Raw genomic sequence first — 23,208 nt, 5'->3', positions numbered from 1 at the left:
CTGATGTAAAAACTTAAAGTCCGCCTTGGGTCCAGCCTATGTAGCCTTTCTTCCTCTTTCCCCCGATGGGGAGGCGGATAGAATGAAGGTAAGGTAATTTTTTGAGTGATGTGAAATTCAGAAACCACCTTTGGGGGGAAATTAGGCTTCACCTGTAGGACAACCTTGTCTTTATGGAAAATTGTATGAGGGGGTTTACAAGATAGAGCTTCCAATTCGCTCACCCTTCTAGCAGATGTTAAAGCCACTAATAAGACAGTTTTAAGGGTGAGAAATCTTAGCGAACAAGAGTGGAGTGGTTCGAAAGGAGTACCCATCAGGAAATTTAAGACTAAATTTAAGTCCCATAAAGGAACCTGGAAAGGTCTTGGCGGGTAGACATTAGTTAATCCCTTTAGAAATTGTATTAATAAGGGTAATTTGAAATACGAAGGTTCCTCCGCAGTGCGCTTGAAGATCGATAGCGCTGCGAGATAGCCCTTGATAGTGCCAATTTGAAGGCCTGAATTTGTCAAGTAGATTAGAAAGGATAACACCGTTGGTGTTCCACATGAAAAGGGGTTGATATTCTCTTCTCTACACCAGCTGCAAAACTTGTTCCAACGGCAACGGTATAAAGACTTTGTTGGTGGCCTTCTGGCCGAAAGCAACACTTCCATGACGTCATCAGGGAGTTCCCAATCCTTGTATCTCAACCTTTCAGAAGCCAGACATGAAGGTTGAGGGTTCTGATGTCTGGATGGAGAACCTGACCTCCCTTTTAAGAGAGAAGATTCTCCTTGAGTGGAAGACGAATTGGGAGGGCAGATGGACATGTCCATAAAGTCTGGGTACCACGTTCTCCTGGCCCAGCCTGGGGCAATTAGGATCATGGTTCTCCGGTATCTTCTCAACCTCCAGATCATTTGAGGAATGACAGGGACTGGTGGAAACGCGTACAGGAGTGGAAACTCCCACTCCACTACGAACGCGTCCCCCAGAGCTCCTCTCGGGGGAAATTCCCTTGAACAAAACAGATCGCATTTTCTGTTGGTACTGGTGGCAAACAGATCCACTTGAGGGGTTCCCCAAAGGGCGAAGATCTCCTGAAGGACTTCCTGAGCTAGTTCCCACTCGTGGGAGACTGTGCCCTGCCTGCTCAGAGTGTCTGCCGTCAAGTTCTTCTCCCCGGCTAGGTGGACTGCCGAAAGAGAGATTCCTTCTTGAATTGCCCAAAACCAGAGCTGCATTGCCTCTCTGCACAGTGGTAGTGATCCTACGGCCTCCTCTTTTGTTGAGGTAGTGCATGGCCACTGTGTTGTCCGTCATTATCAAGACATTTTTGCCCTGCACAGATAGCAGAAAAGCCTTCAGCGCTCGTCTGATTGCTCTCAGTTCTAACAGGTTGATATGTAGTCTGGACTCCGATGGAGACCAACGACCGCTGATGGTCAAGTCGTTGGTATGGGCTCCCCACCCCGTGAGTGAGGCATCTATGACTACTGTTATCTCCGGCCATGGTTGCCAAAACAGTCCCCCTTTCAAGATGTTTTCCTGGCACGCCCACCACTGTAGGTCTCGAGCTACCTTGTCCGGAATCTGAAGGAGGTCTGTCATTCTCCCTGAGAATTGTGACCACTGACTTCTCAGTGCCCACTGAAGAGATCTCATTCTCAGGCGAGCCTCTGGCACAAGGAAGATGCAGGCTGCCATGAGGCCTAGCAACCTCAAAAAGTCGAAGGCTGGGAGACGTTGGGCATTTTGAAACTTGGTGACCATCAGCAGAATATCTTGAGCCCTCACCTCTGGTGGCGAGGCTTTTCCCAGGGAAGTGTCCAGGACCGCTCCAATGAACTGGAGTCTCTGTGATGGTATCATCTGTGACTTCTTTAAATTGAGGGAGAAGCCCCGTTTGTGAAGGAAGTGGCAGACATAATCTAGCTGGATCTGAGCTTGTTCCGAAGATACAGCTCTGATCAGCCAATCGTCCAGGTAGGGGTAGACGTGGATCCCTTCCATCCTTAGACTTGCAGCCACTACCGACATTAGCTTGGTGAAGACCCTCGGGCGGAGGTCAGTCCAAATGGCAGAACTCGAAAGTGATAATGCGAGCCGCCAATTGCAAACCTCAGGTATTTCCTGTGTTTGAGACGGATTGGCACATGGAAATAAGCATCCTGGAGGTCCAGAGATACCAGCCAGTCCTCGAGCTGGAGGGCCTGAAGGATCTGAGAGAGAGTTACCATCTTGAACTTGTCTTTCCTTAGGAACTTGTTCAATTCTCGTAAGTCCAAGATAGGTCTCAGTCCTCCGTCTTTCTTCGGTATGAGAAAGTAGGGGGGAGTACCAGCCCTTGTTCCTCTGCTACAGGTACCGGTTCTATGGCACCTTTCTCTAGCAGGTCTACAATTTCCTGCAAGAGGAGCAGATCTGGAACTCTCAGAGAGCTGCTCCCCGGTGGATGACTCTGAGGGATGCATAGAAAAGGCAGGCAGTAACCTTAGGCAACTGTCTCCAATGCTCAAGCATCTGACGTTATAGCCTGCCATTCCGTCAGATGTTGAGTTAACCTGCCCCCTACTGGTGTTTTGTGAAGAGAGTCCTCAGAGCGGTTTGGAGGCGGCTGATGCAGATGCCGAGGGTAAAGAGGCACCTGCTGCTGCTGCGGCTTTTGTGTTTTTACCCCGTCCACCTTGGGTGAATTTCTTCTGACCCCTTTGAACCTGCTGTCCTCTGCCCTTTCCGAATGCGGAATAGAAGCGAAAGGACTTACCGCTCCAAGAGGTTCCTGAGGGGCGATATGGTGTCTGACGGATTGCAGCTCCTAAGGATTTTGCTGCTGCCTTTGATGTTTGTAGTTTTTCTAAACTGTCATTGGCCTTCTTACCAAACAAAGAAGAGCCATCAAAGGGCATATTCAAGAGTCTGCTTTGTACATGTGGAGCAAAACCAGACTTTCGCAACCAAGCAAATCTCCTGGTTGTTGTACTTGCCGCCATGGCCCTGCTGATACGGTCAGCAGAATCGATGCCAGTCTGAAGGGATTCGCACATTGCGTCCTTACCATCCTTAATGATGTTGAGAAACGCTTCCCTTTCTTCTCCCTCCGGGAGGCAGTCGGCCGCTGATGAAGCACACTCCCAAAGTGTGTGGCTGAACCTTGCGAGCATACAAGTAGCATTGATGGATTTCAACGCCATGCTACATGCGGAAAATACTTTTTTGGCCATAGAGTCATATCCCTTATCATCCCTGTCCTGTGGAACAGTAGGGTAAACGATTTACTACCTACTGAAGTAGCTGCCTGAACAACCAGACTATCCGGAGTTGGGTGTTTGGATAAATATTCAGGGTCAGCAGAAAACACCCGATATTTAGCTGATAGTTTGTTAACTGCTGGGATAACCTCAGGTGTTTCCCAGTTTGCCAATATTCTCCTTTGTAATGCCGCATGAAATGGCACTACAGGATCCTCCTGTGGACCTTTGACCAAGATGTCTGAGATCGTCTTGCTGAAAAGCAGGTGAGGGTGTGGATCATCCCATAAATTCTATTATCCTTGCCATCAAGGTTCTATAAGGGGTTTCAGCATGTTCCCCTGGATCTGGTGTGGCAAATTCCACTTCTGGGGAGTGTCCAACCCGTCTTGCTTCCTGTAGGGTTTCATGGAGGTCTTTCAACCTACCTTCCTCAGAGGTAAATTCATCTAGTGCTGGAGTTGCAGATCCCTGCAACTCAAAAGGCCTTTCGTGATCTGAACCCTCCCCTTCTTCATAAATAGAAGATAAGACCCTGGAGTGGTCAGGTCTTGAAAATGGTATAAATCCCATTTCCAGAGCAGAAGGAGCCAGATTTGTCATGATTGGCTGAGAAAACGTCGACGTCGTCGACGCAGACGTGAAAGGCTTCGAAGCCATCGAAAAAAGGCATCGAGAAAGGTGGTAGAGGCCTCAATGAACTCGAGAGTATCGGGATTCTACTCGAGGTTGTCGACGACATTCTCGTGCTCGAGGCTCTGGGTATGGCCACTGGCTGTGAGGTGGCCGTGGTGGGTTTGTCCTTTCTCGGTGTCGACGTCGAAGGCGGCGTCAACTCGACTGACCTGTGCGTCGAAGAACCCTTCGATAACGGCGTCGAAGGCGCAACTTTGCCTTTACTCGAAGGTTTGCGACGCTCTCGAGTGGCTTCTTTCGCCGGGTACTGCAACTCGCGTTTTTTTGATTTTTCGGGTCTTTCACCCAGGGTATCACCCTCAGCAGATTTCGAGGGGGTCGAGGCCGCTTTCTCGAAGACGCTTAGCATCTTTTTCCTGAATTCCTCCCACTCAGCCTGAGCGCTATGTTTTGTGGGACAGGAGTCCCTTTTGGGGGAAATGGAAGAAGACGAAGACGAGGAAGGGGATCTTCGACGTCTCTTTTTTGAATGCTTAGATCTCAAAGAGTGATGGGAACTGCTTCGATATCTAGAACGAGAATGTCTTATGATGGCGAGGAGACGAATGTCTCGACTCCGCCGAGGAAACTTTCCAAGAAGTTTTAACTGCCTTACCTCTCTCTAGCTTCCCCTTACGCTCCTTCAAGGCTTTCGCCGTCATGGACATGCAGTCCTCGCACTCCGAACAATGGTGCTCGATTCCCAGGCACCACAGACAAATCCTGTGAGGATCCGTCAACAACATTTTCTTTCCACAGTCTCTACATTTTTTGAAGCCGGACCGTGGAGTCGTCGGTTCGGGTGAGAAAGCCATCGAGTACGAGTCCGTATTCACGAGGAATATATTGATATATTTGACTGAAGAACTGAGCAAAGATATTCCGAGGCCCCACGAAGTGCGGAAAAACGGAACTGAGCAATGGACGCTGCGCAAGTCTATTTACATGTGTGGTGACGGCGGCACCGATACGGAGGCCGTCGAGGGACATCGGCTCGAGGGACGTCGACGCGCAGCGCCCTCTACTGAAATTTTTTTCCGAGGCCAGCAAGCTGCAGATCTATCAAAGATAAGGAATACGTCGGAGGACACAATCCCTTCAAACAGCAAACACTGTAGTGAACACCAAGAGAATCAGCAGGATGAAGGTCACCAGAAAGTACAAAAAAACAGACTAATTTCAAATTTCAAACACAAGCGTAAGCCCTTAGTACTTGCACAATAGGTTTCCACCATCATTGGAGCACTGCGCACCATCCAATTCTATTTTGTAAGAGCATAGAAGCACTTAGTTTAATTGATGCAACTGCTGACAGTGAGAGACCGAGAATATTACAGGTGAGAATGCAATCCATGCCAGAACCATGCTGGAGAACAATAGTTACAGGTAAGTAACTTAAACATTCTCCAGCATGGGGTCTGGCATGGATTCAAATGCTAATGAATAAGGAATACACAGCAGTGCAACATCACACAACCACGGGAGGTGACATCGCTCAACCGAAGCAAATAACTCTTACCTCTGGAACAGACTCCCCTCAAGCGAACATGTTGCGCAGCACTCTTGCCCGATTGACTCCTCCCTGGAATCCCTGTCGACGCAGAAGAACTTTGTGAAGGTGTGCGTAGACCTCCATGTGGCAGCCCTGCAGATATCCAGCAAAGAAACAGCAGAAAGGAAAGCTGTCGTTGCAGCGATCACTCTGGTGGAGTGGGCTCTGTCGGCCCGGAAACTATCGATTTTCCAACCGATGACTGTGCATGATGCAGCCGAAGAGCCACCTCGAAATGGAAGCCTTGGAAAAGGCCGTACCATGGTTCACAAGACCAAAGTTCACAAACAACTGTGTGTAACGTAGAACTTCAAGGCACGAGCAATGTCCAGCGAGGGCAAAGGCTTTTCCACCGGCGACAAAGGTTTCGGAAAGAAAACAGGCAACACCAAAGGCTCGTTGAGGTGGCATTCCGACAGAACCTTTGGCATGAAAGAGGGGTGTGTACGCAGCACCACCCTTGATTCATGGAAAGTCAGGTTCGGTTGCTTGCAGGATAGGGCCTGTATCTCACCCACACGTCTGGCAGAGGTGATGGCCACAAGGAAAGCCATCTTCCACAAAACAAATTAGCATGAAGCCTGATTTATAGGCTTGAAGGGGGCCCCCCCATGAGCCTCGTCAGAACCACATTGAGCTCCCATGCCGGGGCTGGAGCCTTCACCGGCGGGAAGGATCGGAAAAGTCCTTTGAGAAACTCCATGATGAGTCAGTGGGACCACAGAGAGGATCTCCCTGGGGAACTGGTGTAGCGCGAGATGGCCACCAGATGTACCTTGACGGATGCGTGAGCCAACCCAGTTTTTGCTAAGGACCACAAGCACGGAAGGATCTGTGGAGTCGTGAACCTCAAAAGGGGTAATCTTCTGAGATCGGCACCATGTAACAAAACGCTTCCACTTATGGCCGTAGCACTTCAAAGTCAACAACGTCCTGGCCTTGGCGAGGACATCCCTGCAGTCCGCTAGGAATTGATAACCCCCAAACCCTTAAAGCTGCAGGAGCCAAGCCATCAGGTTCAGCAGTCCTGGGTCGTGATGAAGTATTTCGCCTCCTGAGCAAATCCAGAACCACCGGCAACTTGACTGACGGCGACTCGGATAGGCTGAGAAGATCCGGACACCAAATCTGCCTCAGCCACACCAGGGCGATGAGTATCATCCTGCATCAACACTGAGTGCGTTGATGACACTTAGCAGGAGAGGGAACAGGGAAACTTGTACAGAAACTTCCCTTCCCAAGGGAGGGAGAACGTATCCCTCAGGCTCCTCGGCTAATGGAATCTGCTGGCAAATCTGACATTTGGAATTCGCCGCTGTGGCAAACAGATCGATCTAGGGTCTGTCTTATTGGATGAACAGCAGATCCACCTGATCCCACTCATGGCAGGAGCACAGTTCCCAGCTGAGGAAGTCTGCAATTGTGTTCTTGACTCCCGCCAGGTGGAGAGGGACGAGGAACATCCCCTGACAGACAGCCCAGCGCCTTCCTTAGGTAGTGCCAGGGATCAAGTTCCCCTTGCTTCCTGATGTAGACCATGGTGGTCATGTTGTCCATTAAGATCTTCACCACCTTGCCTTTTAGAGATGGTAGGAACAACTTGAGGACTGAGAACACTGCCGTAGCTCCAGGAAGTTTATTTGCAGATCCTTCTCATCCGGCAGCCACAGGCCTTTGGTGTGCACACGTCTGGTGTGCACCCACCAACCTTACAGAGGCGTCCATGGTGACAGTCTCCTGATATGGAGGGTTTGGAAATCCTGTGCCTTGGGCGATGTAGGCGCGGGCACCCCACCACTATCGCCCGCCGGAACTCCTCATTGAGGGATCTTGTTCGTGAAACTTCTGGACACCTGTATCCAACGGGCATCAACATAACAACTTGGCCAAACTCTTTAAAATCTGCAAGGAGCTGGCCAACCCTGCTGCAGTCTCTACCCCTCCTTTTGCCTCCCAGGCTCTTTGCAATGCCCTTGCCTCTCACTTAATTTAAAAAACCCAGGACATCCTGTCCACCCTCTCCACCCACACTCCTCCTCTTCCCTCGCCATCTGTGCTTGCTGACCCTCCTTTAGCCACCCTCCCACCATCCTTCTCGTCCTTTCCTCTTTTCACCCCCGACGAGGTTACTAGACAAGTCCGATCTATGAAAGTCTCTTCAAAACAGGTTCATCCCTGTTCCTCTAAAACCATCAAGGACCACATTGACACCCTCGCTCCGGCCCTTGCTGATTTTTGCAACCACTCCTTTGCCTCTGGATCCTTCCCCTCCCCTCTGAAGCACTCCTTTGTGCATCCTCTTCTTAAGAAACCCACAGCTGATCCTTCTTGTCCAGCTAACTATCGCCTAATTTCCATTACTCGCTTTCTTGGCAAACTCCTGGAAAAGTTGGCCATCTCTCAGCTTAACCTTCATTCCAATTCTGTGGGCTGTCTCCATGACCACCAGTCTGGCTTCAGAGCTGCCAGAATCACTGAAATTGCTCTCCTAAACATCCGTGAAGATCTGCTCACCAACCTTGACTCTAACATTCCCTCTGTCCTCATCCTCCTTGATCTCTCGTCTGCCTTCGACACGGTCAACCATACCATCCTACTCAACCATCTCCGTGAAAACCTGGGTATCACTGATCAGGCTCTGGCCTGGCTGACCTCTTTCCTCTCAGATCGACCCTCCCAGGTCCAACTAGGGTCATCACTTTCATCTATCTTCCTCTCTACCTGTGGTGTTCCCAGGGGTCTAACCTCTCGCCCTGGCTTTTCAACCAAAACCTGGCAACTCTCGCCCACTGCATTGCCATTTTCTGCTCAAATTTCCAGTGCTACGCTGACACAACAACTCATTTTCAGGCTGCCCTCTGCCACCTCCTCTTCCTCTCTCATCTCCGATTGCCTAACTGCCATTCAAGATTCAAGATTGGCGTGCCGCCAATGATCTTTGTCTGAATGCCAGTAAGACGGAGATCCTCCTCATCGGCACACCTTCACCATTCTTTCCCCTCACTCTCTGGCCGGCCTCCCTTGGCCCTCCTCCTACCCCCACCTGCGAGGCTAAGAACCTCGGGGTCATCTTTGACTCCACCCTTTCCTTCTCTGCCCACATCCGAGGTCTCTAAAAAGTCAAATTTCCGACTGCACCTCCTCAGAGGTACTCTGCCTTTCCTCTCCTTCCCCCAGAAGCTCATGGTATCTCAAGCTCTGGTTCTCTCTAGCTTGGACTATTGTAACAGCTTCTTTCTAAATCTACCTGCCTCTACTCTCCGCCCTCTGCAACTAATCCAGAACAGGACTGCGAGACTTGTCCTTGGCCTCAAGCCCTTGGATCGTATCTCTCCAGCTCTGAAATCTCTCCACTGGCTCCCAGTGGATGCAAGGATTAAATTCAAAACCCTCTGCATTGTCCACAAGGCTTTCTGGGGTCTGGATCCAAAATACCTTCAGCTATCCCTCCGCAAATACCTCCCATCTCGAGCTCTTCGCTCCTCTACCTCCAACTCACTCAGGGTCAGTCGTTTTTCTAAGAAACAAGCTGGGGGTACATCTCTGTCCTCAGCTGGGACCTCCCTCTGGAACAGCCTCCCTGCCACTCTAAAACTTGAGGAGAACCATCTCTGTTTACGGAAGCACTTCAAGACCTTCCGCTTTTCTTCTGCCTTCGCTACCCCTCTCCCCTGCTGATCTGTTCTCTCTTGGCACCGTGCACCTGGCCACCCTCTGTCTTTTGGACCCAGGTACCTTCTCATCCTGCCACCCTCCCGCACTGCCTCCAGGCCACCCCTTGCACTGGGGTCTGTATATGTACCCATACAGACCCCCCTTTTTCTTCCTGCACCTCAAGCCTACCCTGTCTGCTGCCTTAAACCTAGCACTTGCAAATTGCTGGCTGCATTACCACTGTTTGTTGCCTTTTTTATTTATTTATTGTTATGCATCTGTTTCTCCTCTGCTTCGCACTTTCCACCTCTCCCCCTTCCATGCACTTTTTCCCTCCCCCTCTCTCATGCACTTGCGCGTTCTCAATGTCACTGGGCCTAGTAAGATCGCTATGCTGTTCTCCCCTGTTCCCCTCCCTTACCTTACCGCGCTCTGAAACACTTGTGTACAAGTGCGATAGAAATAAAATATCAAAGAATTCCTGAAGGGGTTGCATCTGCAACCTGTAGAGACGGACAATGTACAAGCAGGACGACATGCCCAGTAACTACTTGATGGCCCGGACCGTAGCCATCTTTGCCGACGATCGTTGCTGCGCCTTTCCTTAAATGGCTGCCATCCTCTCCTCCGGGTGTGACGCCAGGCAAGCCACTGTGTTCAGTCTGGCACCGAGAAACTGTGCGTTCTGCTTGACGCCAAGCAGTACTTTGGATAGTTGAACGAGAATCCCAGATCCATCAGCAATCGCACAGTCGCCGTCATGTGTTAGTCGGCCAGCTCCCACGAGCGGGCGGATATCAGCCATTTGTCCAGGTACGAGTATTTGTGCATTCCCTGTAGACGTAGATGGGCTGCCACCGGTGCCAGGCATTTTGTGAACACTGATGGGACCAACTTCAAGCTGAATGGTAGTGCCTTGAACTGGTAGTGCTGCCCCTGCACCACGAAACAGACACTTTTGGTGTTTCTTGTGAACGGGGACGTGGAAATAGGCTTTCTCCAGGTCCAACGACATCAAGAAATCCTCTTTTCCCAGCTGGCCGAACACGTGCTGCAACATGAACATCCTGAATTGTTGGGATTTTAAGTATTTGTTCAGACGGTGCAGGTCCAGGATGGGTCTCCAACCCCCTGTTTTCCTTCTGACTAGAATGTATCTGGAATAGACTCTGGAACTGGTGGGCAACTCGCTCCATCGCTCCTTTCCGTAGCATGGCTCGTGCCTTTTCCAGGAGCTTAGGGATGTTTTGCTCCTGATGGGAAAGTAGCGCAATATGAGGAGTCCTGTGTTGGAACTCCAAGGTGTGCCCCTGGGCGAGAGCGGCTAGCACCCATCTGTCGGTGGTGATCCTTCTCCACCTGCTGACAAACCTCATCAGCCGGCCTCCCAACGGGGTGCATGAGTGGGGGCCTGACATCTTGACCAGTTCAGGCCTTTTTGGGCGCTGTCGTCCTGCCCTGCGACGAGACGGTGACACGGACCTCCACTACCGTAGGTCTAGGAGCGGGAAGGCTGCCTGTAGGACGTGGAGAAACCCTTTGATGACCTGTTCGATTTTCCACAAGAGGACCGAAAAGAAGAAGAGCAGTGCTGATGAAGCGTGCCAAGGGAACGTGCCTTCTCCTCATCGGTTGTTAAGGCCCAGGGTACTCGTCAACGGCCTTCACAAAGAGATTCTCGCCATAGAAGGGCATGTCAAGCATCTTAGCTTGGACCTCTTGACGGAAGTTAGTAGCCTTCATCGATCCCTATCGACGTTACCCAATTGCCGGAAACCCGTGTCGGCAACGTCCACTGGCACCGCGATGACATGGTCCGATGTCGCTTCTCCTTCCTGAAAGAGAGCGAGGGCTTCATCTTCGTATCATCGGGGCGGAATTCCAGGATCGGTCCTAGCTTGTACCACAATTGCCTGTTGTACCTGGCTAGGATCGCCAAGGTGTTGGCCGCCTTGATTGTTGAGGCCGCTGTGTATCACTTTCTTCCCCATGTCATCCATCCTTTTTCCCCTCGCCGTCAGGAGAGACCGACGACGATGAGGCCGGGTTAGCAGACCGCTTCCTCGCGGCCGCAGACAGCACTGAATCCGGTGATGGTTGCAACCTCAGGCACTTGTGTGTGGAATCCAGCACCCTATACTACTTCTGCAGCCTATCCCGCTTGGCTGGAGCCATGCAAGGGTTCTTCATGAGGGCCATGCACCCTTTCCAAAGATTGTCCAGAAAGGGTACCGCCATGATAGTTTTCCTTTTGGACTCTCGTCTTTGATACAAGAAGCCCCCCTTCTTGATTTCCTCATGCACCAGCTGGAATAGCTCGGAGGCCCTGGCAATCATGGAGTGGAACAATCCCACCTCGTCTGGTAAGGAAAATATGAGCAGCATCCAAATGTGGAGATTCATTGTCCGCTGGGATCAAGTCCTCATCTTCGGCCGAACTCATGGCCGTATCCCTCCCTGTACCCATCTGCGGGTCCGCTGGGGGAGTTGGGGCCAGACGTGGTGGAGGAGGTTGATACAGGGGGCGTCAAATGACGCTTCCTCTTTTTAGGCAGAGGCTGATCAGGAGCCTGAGGTACTCCGGCTGCCGGGGGCAACCTCATCTGGATCTCTGACTCCAAGGTGTGGAGTGTCGATAGAATGCCCAAGGAAATGTTCCTCGGCTGGGAAGTAAGGAAGGAAAACCAGGCCAAGCGCCACCGTCCTCGTGGACCATATGCAGGGACTCCTGCTCGTCATCCGTGGACGAGACATCCATAACAGCGACCTGGAAGGCCTGTTTCAGGGCCTACTCGCCCCCCCCCCCCTTTTCCTCCCTGAGGAGTCTGAGCCGGGACCTGGGCTGGTACCTTTACCCTTTGCGGAATGCCCCCAGCCTTTGGCAAAGCCTCTGCAGTGTTGCGTCTTGGGGGTGGGGGACTGACACTTTTTGCGCTGCGGAATCCACCCCCATAGGACTTTGTGTGTACCGGTTGAGCCTGCTTGGGATGCGAGGCCTTCCTCTCCTCTTCTGTTCTGTTCTGTTCTGGTCTTATCCGATTTCTCCCGTAGCTTAGCCGGGGTAGAAGACTTCCACTTTGAAGAGGAGCTCGATGGTAGGCTGGCTATGGAGGCAGAAGGCGATGCTGAATGCACCCTATCCAACTTGGGACCCGCATCAGCGGCGAACTTGGACTTTTAGATCTTGGCCTTATCTTGGATCCCCCTTTGATGGGGCGACCTCAAAGGACTTCGAAGACCGCACTTCGGACCAGCCGGTCCTTGACGAGGCATGACCCTGCTCAGAGCACGGGACAGAGACCTTGTTTGAGTTAAGACATGCCGCTAGCCTACTATGCCTGTCTTTCGTCATCTTCTTAGACAAACATAGGCATATTTTGCACTCCACCTATGGTCTGGGTGTAGGCAGTAGAAGCATTGTAGGTGCTTGTCTTCCACAAACACATTCCATAGCCCACATTTGGTGCAGGGTCTGAAGAGGGACCTTCCCTCCTCCTCAGTCATGGTCGGAGGGCTCGCAGTAGACCCAAGATGGCCTTCTAGAAGCTTCAATGAATCTTTGCCCTTGAGGGGCGCAGAGCTTCACCGAAAACGGATCCCCGTTGCTGGCAGATGAGGAATATAGCACACAGGCTCTTTGGAACAAAAATTGAACTTTTCTTGTCGTAAAACTCAAAAAAAAAAAACTTACAATAGCTCAGAGAGCAAACTCGAGGACTTCCAACACTGAAGCGTGCAGTAAAAATCTGATGACAGCTGCCAGAGGCGGGGTTTGGGGGAGGAGTGTTGTTGGATGGGGCAGTATAACCCAGATAACAGCAATTGGTTTAGAGGAGGAATACAGTTTTAAAGTGAAAGTGAACCTGTTTTTTCTAACAGAGGATTCCCAGCCTGACGACTGAAGATTCATAAGCATGTGAACCCATGCCAGACCCCATACTGGAGAAATGAGAATATCCAAATGCAATCAAAGGGTAGCGTATGAAAGGAGAATCTCAGGAGCAGCACCGGCAAAAACTAACGTCCTGATGTCCTGCGTCGATCAGTATCCAGAAATTAGCAAGAATGAAACGACAGAACAGATACAGGAATGTGAACTAGAATAGGCGTAGAACCACACAATGATAACGGGTAATCCGGACGTCCCGTGAAGGAAGATCCACGACGAAGAGCAGCCACGGTGGAACAACATAGGAGACGTTCACAAAAGGTTCAGATAGACAACGAAACAAAAAGTTGCAGAGGAAATCCCGACGTCCTACGATGGGAAAAAAGGCAATAGACAGGTGGAGCGAAGGCAAAGTAAGGAGGACAGCGGATAAGAAGGAAGGGTAGAAACGTAGCAGAGCTAGAAAGTATAAGAGCCAGGAGAGACAAGAAAGTAATGAAATCATTGTGAGACACACTGGGCCTACCGGTGCGACTAGTTATATGGAGAAGTCTTGCCGATTCTGGCATCCCTGGAGCCGGCAAGCAGCCATCTTGGAATGTACTTGCCTGCGGAATGTGATATCAAAAAAGGTTGTAGACGGGTGCCATCTAGGAAGAGGAAACTAGGCATCACGCTCTCATTACTTTCCATCTTCACCAGAGACACCAAGAAGGGGCACGATTCATGACAGTTGCACACCAATGTTACTTTTTAAAACATAGTTCAGAGGGAGTAACGCAACTTGTATACTTTCAAGAGGGGACTTTACTCATGGACAATTAAGAACCTAGTGAAACTATTTTAGAAGTGCCCAGAAGCAGTTCAGGGAAAGCACAACCCAACAGGTGAGTAATTTACCATGTACTCTTCTAATCATAGACGGAGTGACTTCAGTCAGGTCAGAGGGGGGAAACACCCACAAGAACAAGAGAGAAAATACTAGGCAGAACCGACCACGAGCAACAACCCAATCAGGACAGAATAGCTAACAAGGCTGCCATTAACAAGCACAACCATCAACCTTACCCACTACCAAGCATTCCCCCGACAGATGTACCTACATGAACCTTGTGTTAACCCCAATCCCAACGCAATTGTGCATCCACACTATCCAACTACTATGTCACAAGACAACATCCTCAAACCAACCCCTCCATAGACACTAACCCCCTAGCCAAATGAGACCACTAGCACCACACTGAGAAACCCACACCCAATAGAAGACGGAATGCACTTGACCGACATACACAATACCCTAGCAGTATTCCTGGAGATGTACGAACTGCCTAGCGATTAACCGATCACACACAACATAATCATCTGAGACATTGGTATGGTGATTCACGTGCGTCAATCCAGACTTCCTGGTAAGTACTGAACTTACCGCGTCGCACTCAGACAGAGCTATGGGAATGGGCATAGGTCAGAACTAGATGGATCCGCGGGGAACAGTCTGCATCAGGCACAGACTGGGATGTAGGGGCTGGCCTGAGTAAGAACAAAGATAGAATTGCAGATATTAACCAATGCAACATATGGACAGGGAGATGAGAGACAGCCTTGACTTGCTGAAACTATACATTTAAACATAAAGGATCATACACAATGTGCAAAAAGGTAACGTTTGCCTCTCCTGTAGAAGTTAGATTTGCAGTGCGCGGTGTAGTCGCTCCTGATTTCCCAGCTGTAGCTCATACCTACTGAGTGATGCCCAACACCAAAGAGCTGGTTTTAGTTCCTGCTCATTGAATCTTAATTTCGCACCATGCAACTGTGATACCATTGTGTGTACACATTTGCAAATGAATCACCATAGACCCTTCGAATAACACGAAGAGACCCCAAATCAACTGCACACAGGTTTGCTGCACACATTGTGCAAGGCATTGTTTAATGCAAATTAATGCTGGCACTTCTGGCTGATCTATATTCATCAACTTGCAGGATATGGCCATAGGATACAGTGAATGGAATAGCAGTATATTTGCCCATCTTTTAGTACTTTCTGTTAAATTGGACCACTTATGGAAAAACAATTTATGGAATCTTGCTCTGCTACTGCCACACACATGGTAAACACCATTGGTGCATCTGTTAAATCAAAGGGCATAGCACTGAACAATTTCATCTATCTTGTTAAAGTAGATACCTGGCAGGCCCAGCGTTTATGCTCTTCCAAGTTAGAATTTGGATGGTACCAAGGGCTTAGCTAATGGTGGCAAACCACTGTGTAAATAACCTGGTCTTGATGTTGTGAATGAAGTTGAGATAAGTGTTTGGGAGTGCAAGGGAATGCCCTTTTCTTGCTGCTCGTCATACGAGAGCCATTCAAGCTCTTATGGATATGTGGAGTCAGGGGCTTTGGAAAGGGATATATTTTCTGCGCTTGGTCTTGGATTGGAATGCAACTCATTTAGATATGCGAGATGGATTGCGTGAAGTATTCTGTGCACTAGAGAGTTTCAAAGTTGCCCGATATTTTGTGGCTAACTGGACAAGTCATTAGTTGGCAGGTGTGCAGTTTTATTTCAAGAGACAGGTAAATAACCTTGTTGCTGTGCTATGTGGTGCCTGGGGGGGCTGAAAAGAAGGTAGGCCACCATAAATTCTATGTTGTAATTTTTGTATAGAACAAATAATGCAATTAGATTGATTTTCAGCCGGTATGAGCATTAGGGAGAATTCTCAGAAATGTGCTAATTCTTCTATACCTTAGAGACCCCCAGCAACTTTGCTGGATTTTGAAGGCTTACATTTTTTTAACCTGGAGAGGGTGGGACCCTTTTTCCCCACTCTCTTGTGTACTTTAATGTGATTTTGAACTCTGGGTTTTCTTTTGGTTATGGAGTCTGACAAATACCTTCTCTTGGATAAACTACTGTTTCCAAGAGCAGTGAAGTGAAATTAACTTTGCTTACACTTGTAACTTTCTAGACCCAGCGCACACTATCTTAAAATAGGGTGCTGAAGGGGTTACTTAGTATCCCCTTTGTCTAGCTTCTCTTGCAACAATTTTATGTTAGCCTTTCCTCGATGAATGGCTGGCAGCAGTGGTTTACTTTTAACAACCGTGGTGTGCATTTACCGCAAGCTACGTTCGCAGCTGCAGTAAAGCACCCAAGGGTGCCATTTTTGCAAAATGGCCCGGGCTTCTTTTGCCATTTCTTTGTGGAAAGGTCCTTCTTGAGATTTACTCTGTGCACCAAACCAGGTTTATTTATTTATTTGAATTTATAAAGCGTGCATCGGCCCGAGGCATTGTGGCGCTGTTAGAGAGGGCTCACTTGGATAGAGATTCTTATGGTGGATAGGGTACAATCATTTACATGGTTGCTTTCCCTCAGAAAAACAGAGGCATGCGTAAGTTCCATGGTTACAGGGGAACTAAATAACATACAGTCTAGTTAAAGAGCTTTGTTTTCAATGTTTTTCTGAACACAGTGAATGAGGTTAATTTTCTGAGCTCGAGAGGAAGTGCATTCCAGTTTTTAGGAGCTAACACTGGGAAACTAGCTCCCCCCGCTTTGACTGTTTTGAAAGCTGGGAGTGTAAGCTGGTGTGAGTATTGTGCCCGTTTGGGTCTGGTAGCAGGTGTCTGATGAATTCTTTTGGACAGGTCCGGGGGGAGGAGGTGCCGAGTGGGAGAGGCATCTTTGGGTGATGGAGGGTCTTAACAGTATACGCTCCTTTAATGGGCATCCCGTCTGGCCTGGAAGATATGGTCTCTCTTTGGGATGCTTAGCACAGCTCCAAGAGAGCTATTTTGTGTGGTTTGCAGTTTTTGTAGGTTTTTGAAGAAGTGCCTTGCAATAGTCCAGCTTTGCTCCAACAGTGGCTCTAGCAATATTAAGGTAGCTTTTGGCAGAGAGGTGTGGTTTAACTGCATTAATAACTTTGGTAGTAAGAGGACAAAATGGCACTAACTTGACGCTTCATTGATGGGGTGGAGTCAAGGTACACACCCAGTGTTTTGACTTCAGCAGAGACTGGGATTACAGTGTTCTCAATGCTGAAGTTGCTGTATTGGCGGTCTAGTTTGTTCAGAATTTCCTTGGGGCCTACTAGTAGGATTTCTGTTTTGCCTCTGTTGAGACATAGACCATTAGCCGCCATCTAGGCCTGGATGAGTGCATAGGTCTCTTTGATGGTGTTTCGGTCCTGCTCGTAGGTTTGGTCCCTTTGTTCATTTTGCCTTTGCCGGGATTCACAAGTGAAGACCGCAGGGTGTCTGGCGGGGGCAGGAAGTTTGTTTGTTTATTTATTGTGCACACCGGACCCTGGGGTAGCAGGGTGCATGTGACAAGGCGGATTACAGCTTAGGTACAGAAGTTACAAATTTACAAAGCATGGTAACAAGCGGTTTTCTTGCCTCCACAGGTGGAACAAGTATAGACAGTATACGGGCAATAGGTCATCATATCGCTAGCGTTTTCATAGTAGTAAATCTATGTCAGGTACAAAAGATAAGGTAGGTATACATGGGGAGAGTGCGTGTTATGTAGCATTCTCAGGGAGCCATTTGATAGTATTCTTTCTGAATTTGTTGAACGTTTGGTCAAATCTGAGTGCATGAGGTAGGGAGTTCCACAATTGGGCTGTACTGACTGGGAAGCTGGATCCTCCAATAGTGGTCAGTTTAAATCTAGGCATTAGAAGGCAGTTGGGGCTGACTATTCTTGTTGGTCTAGTGGAATTTGTTCTAGTTAATCGTTCTGTTAGGTTACGTGGGGCTTTGTTGTTTAAACATTTGTGGATGAGGGAGGCAGATTTTAGGTTGATTTTTTCTTGGGTAGATAGCCATTTGTGTTTCCGTCTTATTTCAGAATATGTGATCTTCTGGGGATACTTAGGGCCGCTATAAGTGCCTTGTTTTGGAGCACTTGTATTCTGTAGATGGTTTGTTTAGTTGCCCCTATGTAGAGGGCGCTGCAATAGTCTAATTTTAACAGAATAAGGGCTCTGGCTAAGATTAGGCAACTGTCATCTGAGAGGAATTGTTTCCCGGCTCGTATTAGTTTGCATGTATAGGCTGTAGTTGAGGCCAATGAGTTCACCTGTTTGGTTAATGATATGGACGAGTCGAGGTAGAAACCTAGGGTTTTTACTTCTCTGGTGACTTTGATAGTGTTCCCATCGATAAATGCTGAGTAATTTGGGTTGAGTTTAGAGATGCGAGCTGCGGTGCCCAGGATGATGTGCTCTATTTTGTAATCGTTCAGGCATAGGCCGTGGTTGGCCATCCATGCCTGAACGATGCTATAGACTCTATTCACCAAAGCCAGATCTTCTCCGTAATACCCGGTAAGTGGTAGGAGAATCTGGGTATCGTCTGCGTAGTTGGTATAGGTGATACCCAGATTGTCAAGATCGTCAAAGAGTGGCTTGGTGAAGATATTATAGAGTGTTGGCGAGACACAGGATCCCTGGGGCACTCCGCAAGTGATGGGTATCGGGTCTGCTGCCGCTGTGGAGGAGAACACCCTCATGGTCCTGTCACTGAGGAATGACTTTATCCAGATAATGGCCTCCCCTGAAAAGTGGGCCCGCGGAGTCCAAGTGGTTACACAGGACTCTATGGTCCACCAGGTCAATGGCGGCGGAGAGGTCTAGTAGGAGGAGGAGTGCTAGTTTACCCTCGTCTCTGAGCGAGTCTATTTGGGCCTTTAAGTCGATAAGGGCAGTCTCTGTGCCATGTTGAGGTCGGAGTGAGGGAGGTGCCTGAAACTCCCTGTGCTTAGTCTCCTAGGAGAGAGGAATGCACTTCTAGGTGATTGGCCGTCCGGCAAGGACAGCCACCCTGCTTTGTGACCGACAGCTAGGCTGGAATGAATGGGAGAAACATGTATAAAAGGCGAGGCTTTTTGGCCTGGAAGGCAGAGCCAACCACTGGACGAAGGAATGCGAAGAAGAACGAAGAGAATGCCTGCTGCAACTCCTGGACCGTTGGTTTGCCCAGTGAAGCCCTGCTGCTGTGCTGAAACTCCAAATTCGTATCGACAGAGAAGCCCCTAAAAGGACGACTTCTCTCTTTGAGTTGGTCGGACCAATCAACTCCAAAACAAGCCACATGGACATCCTCTCTGAGCTGGTTGAAATTCCACTGCAGTGGCTGCTGGAACCGAATAGCCAGGAAGAGTAACACCAGATTGTGTGCCTTGCTTTTAAGCTGGCCAAGAGCTCCAGGAAGATCCTCCTGACTCCCAGCACGCAGGACCGACTTAGCATGAGCCACCTCAGCAGAGTGCTGGACGCCAGATGCAAGGAAAGCCCAACTCGACAGCCAGGACCGATTTATTTGTCTGGAATGACGGTTTGGGCAACCCACCTTTGAAAATTGCCACTACCTTGCGTAGGTTTTGAAGGCTTTGCAGGCTCAAACTTAATTTGAAGGTCTGAGGTGTAAGGGTGTGTGGGGTTGTGAAGGCAGGATGGGGCTTTGTATTCATCCAGCTTCACTCAAAAGGACCAACATTGTTTTGGTGCTTCGAAATTTTAAAAAAACGGCTCTGGTCCCATCCCTCTAGGACAGAGCATCCCACAAGTTTGGAGGAAAAGGGACACAGAATAGGAGTATGCAGTACATTTACAGTGTTCCATTTCGGCTTCCAAAGATGGATACAGCAATTGGATGAATGGACAGATAGATGGGAAGGATAAAAGGTGGTAGGCAGGGATGATGAATCAATAAGCATGGTGAGGAGAGAGGGATAGAACAAAAATGGAGATGAAAAGATCAGAAATGGCTTCAAGACCCATTTATATTTCAATATTGCCTCCCATCTATGGTGTCCTCCTTTCATCCTTTGACCCATCATTTTCCTTTCTTCGCTTCCCATTCCTCAATTCTCTCTCTATTCCCACCCCTCACCCTTCCAAACTGCATCTCTGTTTCTCCTCTAACAACTACCTTACTCAACCGTTTCCTTTTTTCTCCAACATCCTTCCTGTATCATTCTCTTATGTCCTATTATACCCTCAAGTCCTTCATTTCCTCACTGGTATCCCCTCCTCCCTTCCCCGACTCCCTCTCACGCACTTAAATATAAATGTACATTGGGCAAAAACATGCTAAGTTCAGTAAACAGTTTTAAGACTTTAGATAAGATTTGTTTTGTTATAAATAAGTCCTTACTAGCACCAGAAAGCATTAAAAAAGCTAATATTTTTACACTAAGAACCTTGCAAAATGTTATTAAGTATTTGAGATTTGCACGGTTACCCTCCGACCCCCATTTGTCATGTGAACTAATACATAAAACCCTACATGACCTAAAAGACAAACGGAGTCCTGGATCAACCCTTCCATCTACTGAGAGACGTGGACTTGCTGAACCTTACTCACTTGACATTGAGTTCTGACAGACAACCTGGAAAATCTAATCAAAGAACAAATATTTAGAGTTTTAGGGGGTTTATTGAAAGATGCATTCAACTGTTAAAAGGAAATTGTTAGATGCATTAGAAGGATTCTGACCTCCAAACAATATGACCTTGTACACTGCTTCATGCAGACATGGATCCAGATTAGCAACACAGCACTTGTAAGCATATCTCTCTCACGCTCTGGTTGTGTCAGCATGGATAACCTCCATGAGTCAGCGAGGTTCTACTGAGAAAACATCATGCCGGATGTAGTGGTCTTTCAAATTTTGAGCCAGGAATGAGCCTCAGTTTTTCATCTTAAATGAGAGCAATAGATTGGATTCAGTGTTCTCCCATTTAGCCCACCTAGTACTGTATTCCTAAGGATATACTTGGAGAGCATTTTCTGGCCGAGCGGCAGGATACCATCAGAAAACTAGTGGTCATCACAGGTGTTGGTTATGTGAGGAAGATGGATCAGTCACAGGAAGGTCTTCATACCAAGGAGTGTGATGCTCCGACTGATCAGATACCTAGAACATGAGTCAGAAACCACACAACCCATAGGTGTTACACAGGGTTATGAACTGTCCAGCTCTCATTCAGGCAGTGCAGAGACAAGGCATGGGAGAAGTACCCCACAGCTCAAGGAGTCTCTCCAGATGTTGGCGATGACTTTCGAGCATGAGGATTAATCTTCAGAACATACACAGATGCTGACCATTGCCTTTACATAACATCCAATATCTAGCTGCACTAACGAGGTACACAGTGATTAACAGATAGGGGAGGCTAGTTATTAACAAGTGCTGAAAACAGAGGGCATTAACGGTTGTCTGTGCAATTATAGCTACAAGGTACTGGAAACTAAGGACTATGCCACCAATGGCCTATGATACCGTACAGTTTAGGTGGTTTTTGTGCTATGTGGAATATTCTTTTTATTGATTATACAACTTAAGGGGGAAAAAAAAGGACGATCACAAACTGTGCACCACTAGGCGTGCAGGTAGAAGCAGGCGAGTTTGGATTTCCAGCATATTCGGTCAGAAGAAAAAATCTGGAAGAGGTCTGTAGAGTATAGATAGGTTTGAAAATGCCAGTGCTCAATATCCCAAAATATTCCAGTTATACATCTGTGCATCAATTACCTCTGGTATTCAATCCCCCGGTGACACATAATGAAGCAGGTTTTTAAAGATATGGATCCAAACAGCAAGAATTGTTTTGAAAGAAATGTGATTTTATTGATAACTTATTACTTTTGATCTAGCCCCAGTAAAGAGAATAGTCAAAATACTAACTTGTTCCGAGTTGGGAGGAGGCAAATAACCAAGGTTAGGCGAGGCAAAGGAATTCCGCATGTGCTTGGTTGACAACTGTAAAATTAGAAATCTACATCAGTTAACTCTGCTGCTATCAGTTTTAAAGAAGTGCATCTTTGTATCACATTAATATTTACAATATCCGATATACTTTGAAACATTTCTATTTGTATACCCTTGCATTAAGGGCTAAACATTTTCCTAGGTCCTTGTAATAAGAAACTATTAATTCCCACCCTTAACTTTCACATGACCCGATTAGGCTAGGGAGGATACTTTCAGCCAAAAATGAAATGACCCACATTTTCACTGTATTCAGGATTCCCTGAGCGTCAAACTTCCAAAGGTTACAGTTATACGTTTGATGCAACTTTATCACAATTCAGGACGATGAAAGTCCCTGTAAACTGTCAGTTGAAAAGGTGATAAGAGGTTAAATGAAAACTAAGTGTCAATTTGCAGGGCTAACAACTTGCAAGAGTTGTTTTACATTTATATCAAAAACAAAACATACTTTTTTTCTGTTGGCAAAGAAACCATTCTTGAAAAAATACAGGGGTTGCCATGAACTTATAATATTACAATTTCATGTCAAAATATTTCACATTTTAATAATAGAGTAAAGAGTGGTTGCATCCTATGTGTGTGTGTGTAACCAACAGGTTTCAATATTGTGTTCCTGCTGAAGAGAACTGCTAGTTAGCTATTGGCAACAGGTACAACCCTCATGCCACCTACTTAAACTTTCATCCTTCCAACAAGGATCATCCTCCCGGAGCAGCTAGTATTTAAAAGCCTGATGAAGCTGCAAGATCAGTAAAGTGTTTGCAAAATATGTTAAATATTACTTACCGAGTAATCGTCTTTCTGTGGCTTGTATCTGCTTAGAATCACATGCTTTGCATAGTCCACCATCTAGTGGTTAGCTCAGACTAGAACATAGGTTCTTCGAATTTGAAAAATAAGGCATCGATAAAAGCTTTCATGTCACACTAGCCCTATCCTACGTGTACAGGTACCCATGACCCCCCTGCCCCCCGTATGTCAACTTCCCCTCACGTTTGTTTTTCTGTTCCATCAAAAAAGGTTGCGAGTACAATGAAATATGTGATTGATGCTTTTCGTACTGTCCCGTTGCTTGTTTGTGGGGAGGCAGTGCGGATACATGCGATTCTAAGCCATAAGTATCCAAACTGTGGGGCGCCCCCCCAACAGGGGGCTGTAGGGGTGTATCCCCAGCCTGAATTAAAAAATTAAAAAGGGGGCGGGGGGACAAAAACGGGGGGCTGGCGGAGCCCTAGGCAGGTGTGGCTCGTCCTTAATGGGAGAGGGGGCGTAGACTCAGTGGCACCCTCACCCATTATGGAGGAGCCGAAGAGCCAGCCCAGTGAAACGCTGCGTACTCCCTCCGCTGCTTTTCCAGCTGAGGGATAGCTCCTGGGCTGGCTGTACTGTCAAAGGGAAACCCTCTTT

The 23,208-nt window shown here is 48.1% G+C and overlaps 1 protein-coding gene across 11 annotated transcripts in view; it reads right to left on the bottom strand.

The window, feature by feature from the left end:
• Nucleotides 1-23,208, bottom strand: part of ARHGAP12 (Rho GTPase activating protein 12) — a 697,283-nt gene that overhangs the window by 408,607 nt on the left and 265,468 nt on the right. For 8 of the 11 annotated variants that reach the window (XM_069648064.1, XM_069648067.1, XM_069648060.1 and 5 more), the window contains one exon: nucleotides 21,715-21,789. The exons of the other annotated variants lie outside the window; for them this stretch is intronic. In XM_069648064.1, coding sequence (XP_069504165.1) covers nucleotides 21,715-21,789 — 75 coding nt within the window. The remainder of the gene's footprint in view (nucleotides 1-21,714; nucleotides 21,790-23,208) is intronic. 11 annotated transcript variants of the gene reach the window in all.

Source organism: Ambystoma mexicanum, chromosome 2q (genome assembly GCF_040938575.1).
Source record: "Ambystoma mexicanum isolate Mex_15411 chromosome 2q, UKY_AmexF1_1, whole genome shotgun sequence".
Lineage (NCBI taxonomy): Eukaryota > Metazoa > Chordata > Amphibia > Caudata > Ambystomatidae > Ambystoma > Ambystoma mexicanum.
Note: the sequence above shows the minus strand (reverse complement) of the source record. Positions and strands in the feature narration are given on the sequence as shown.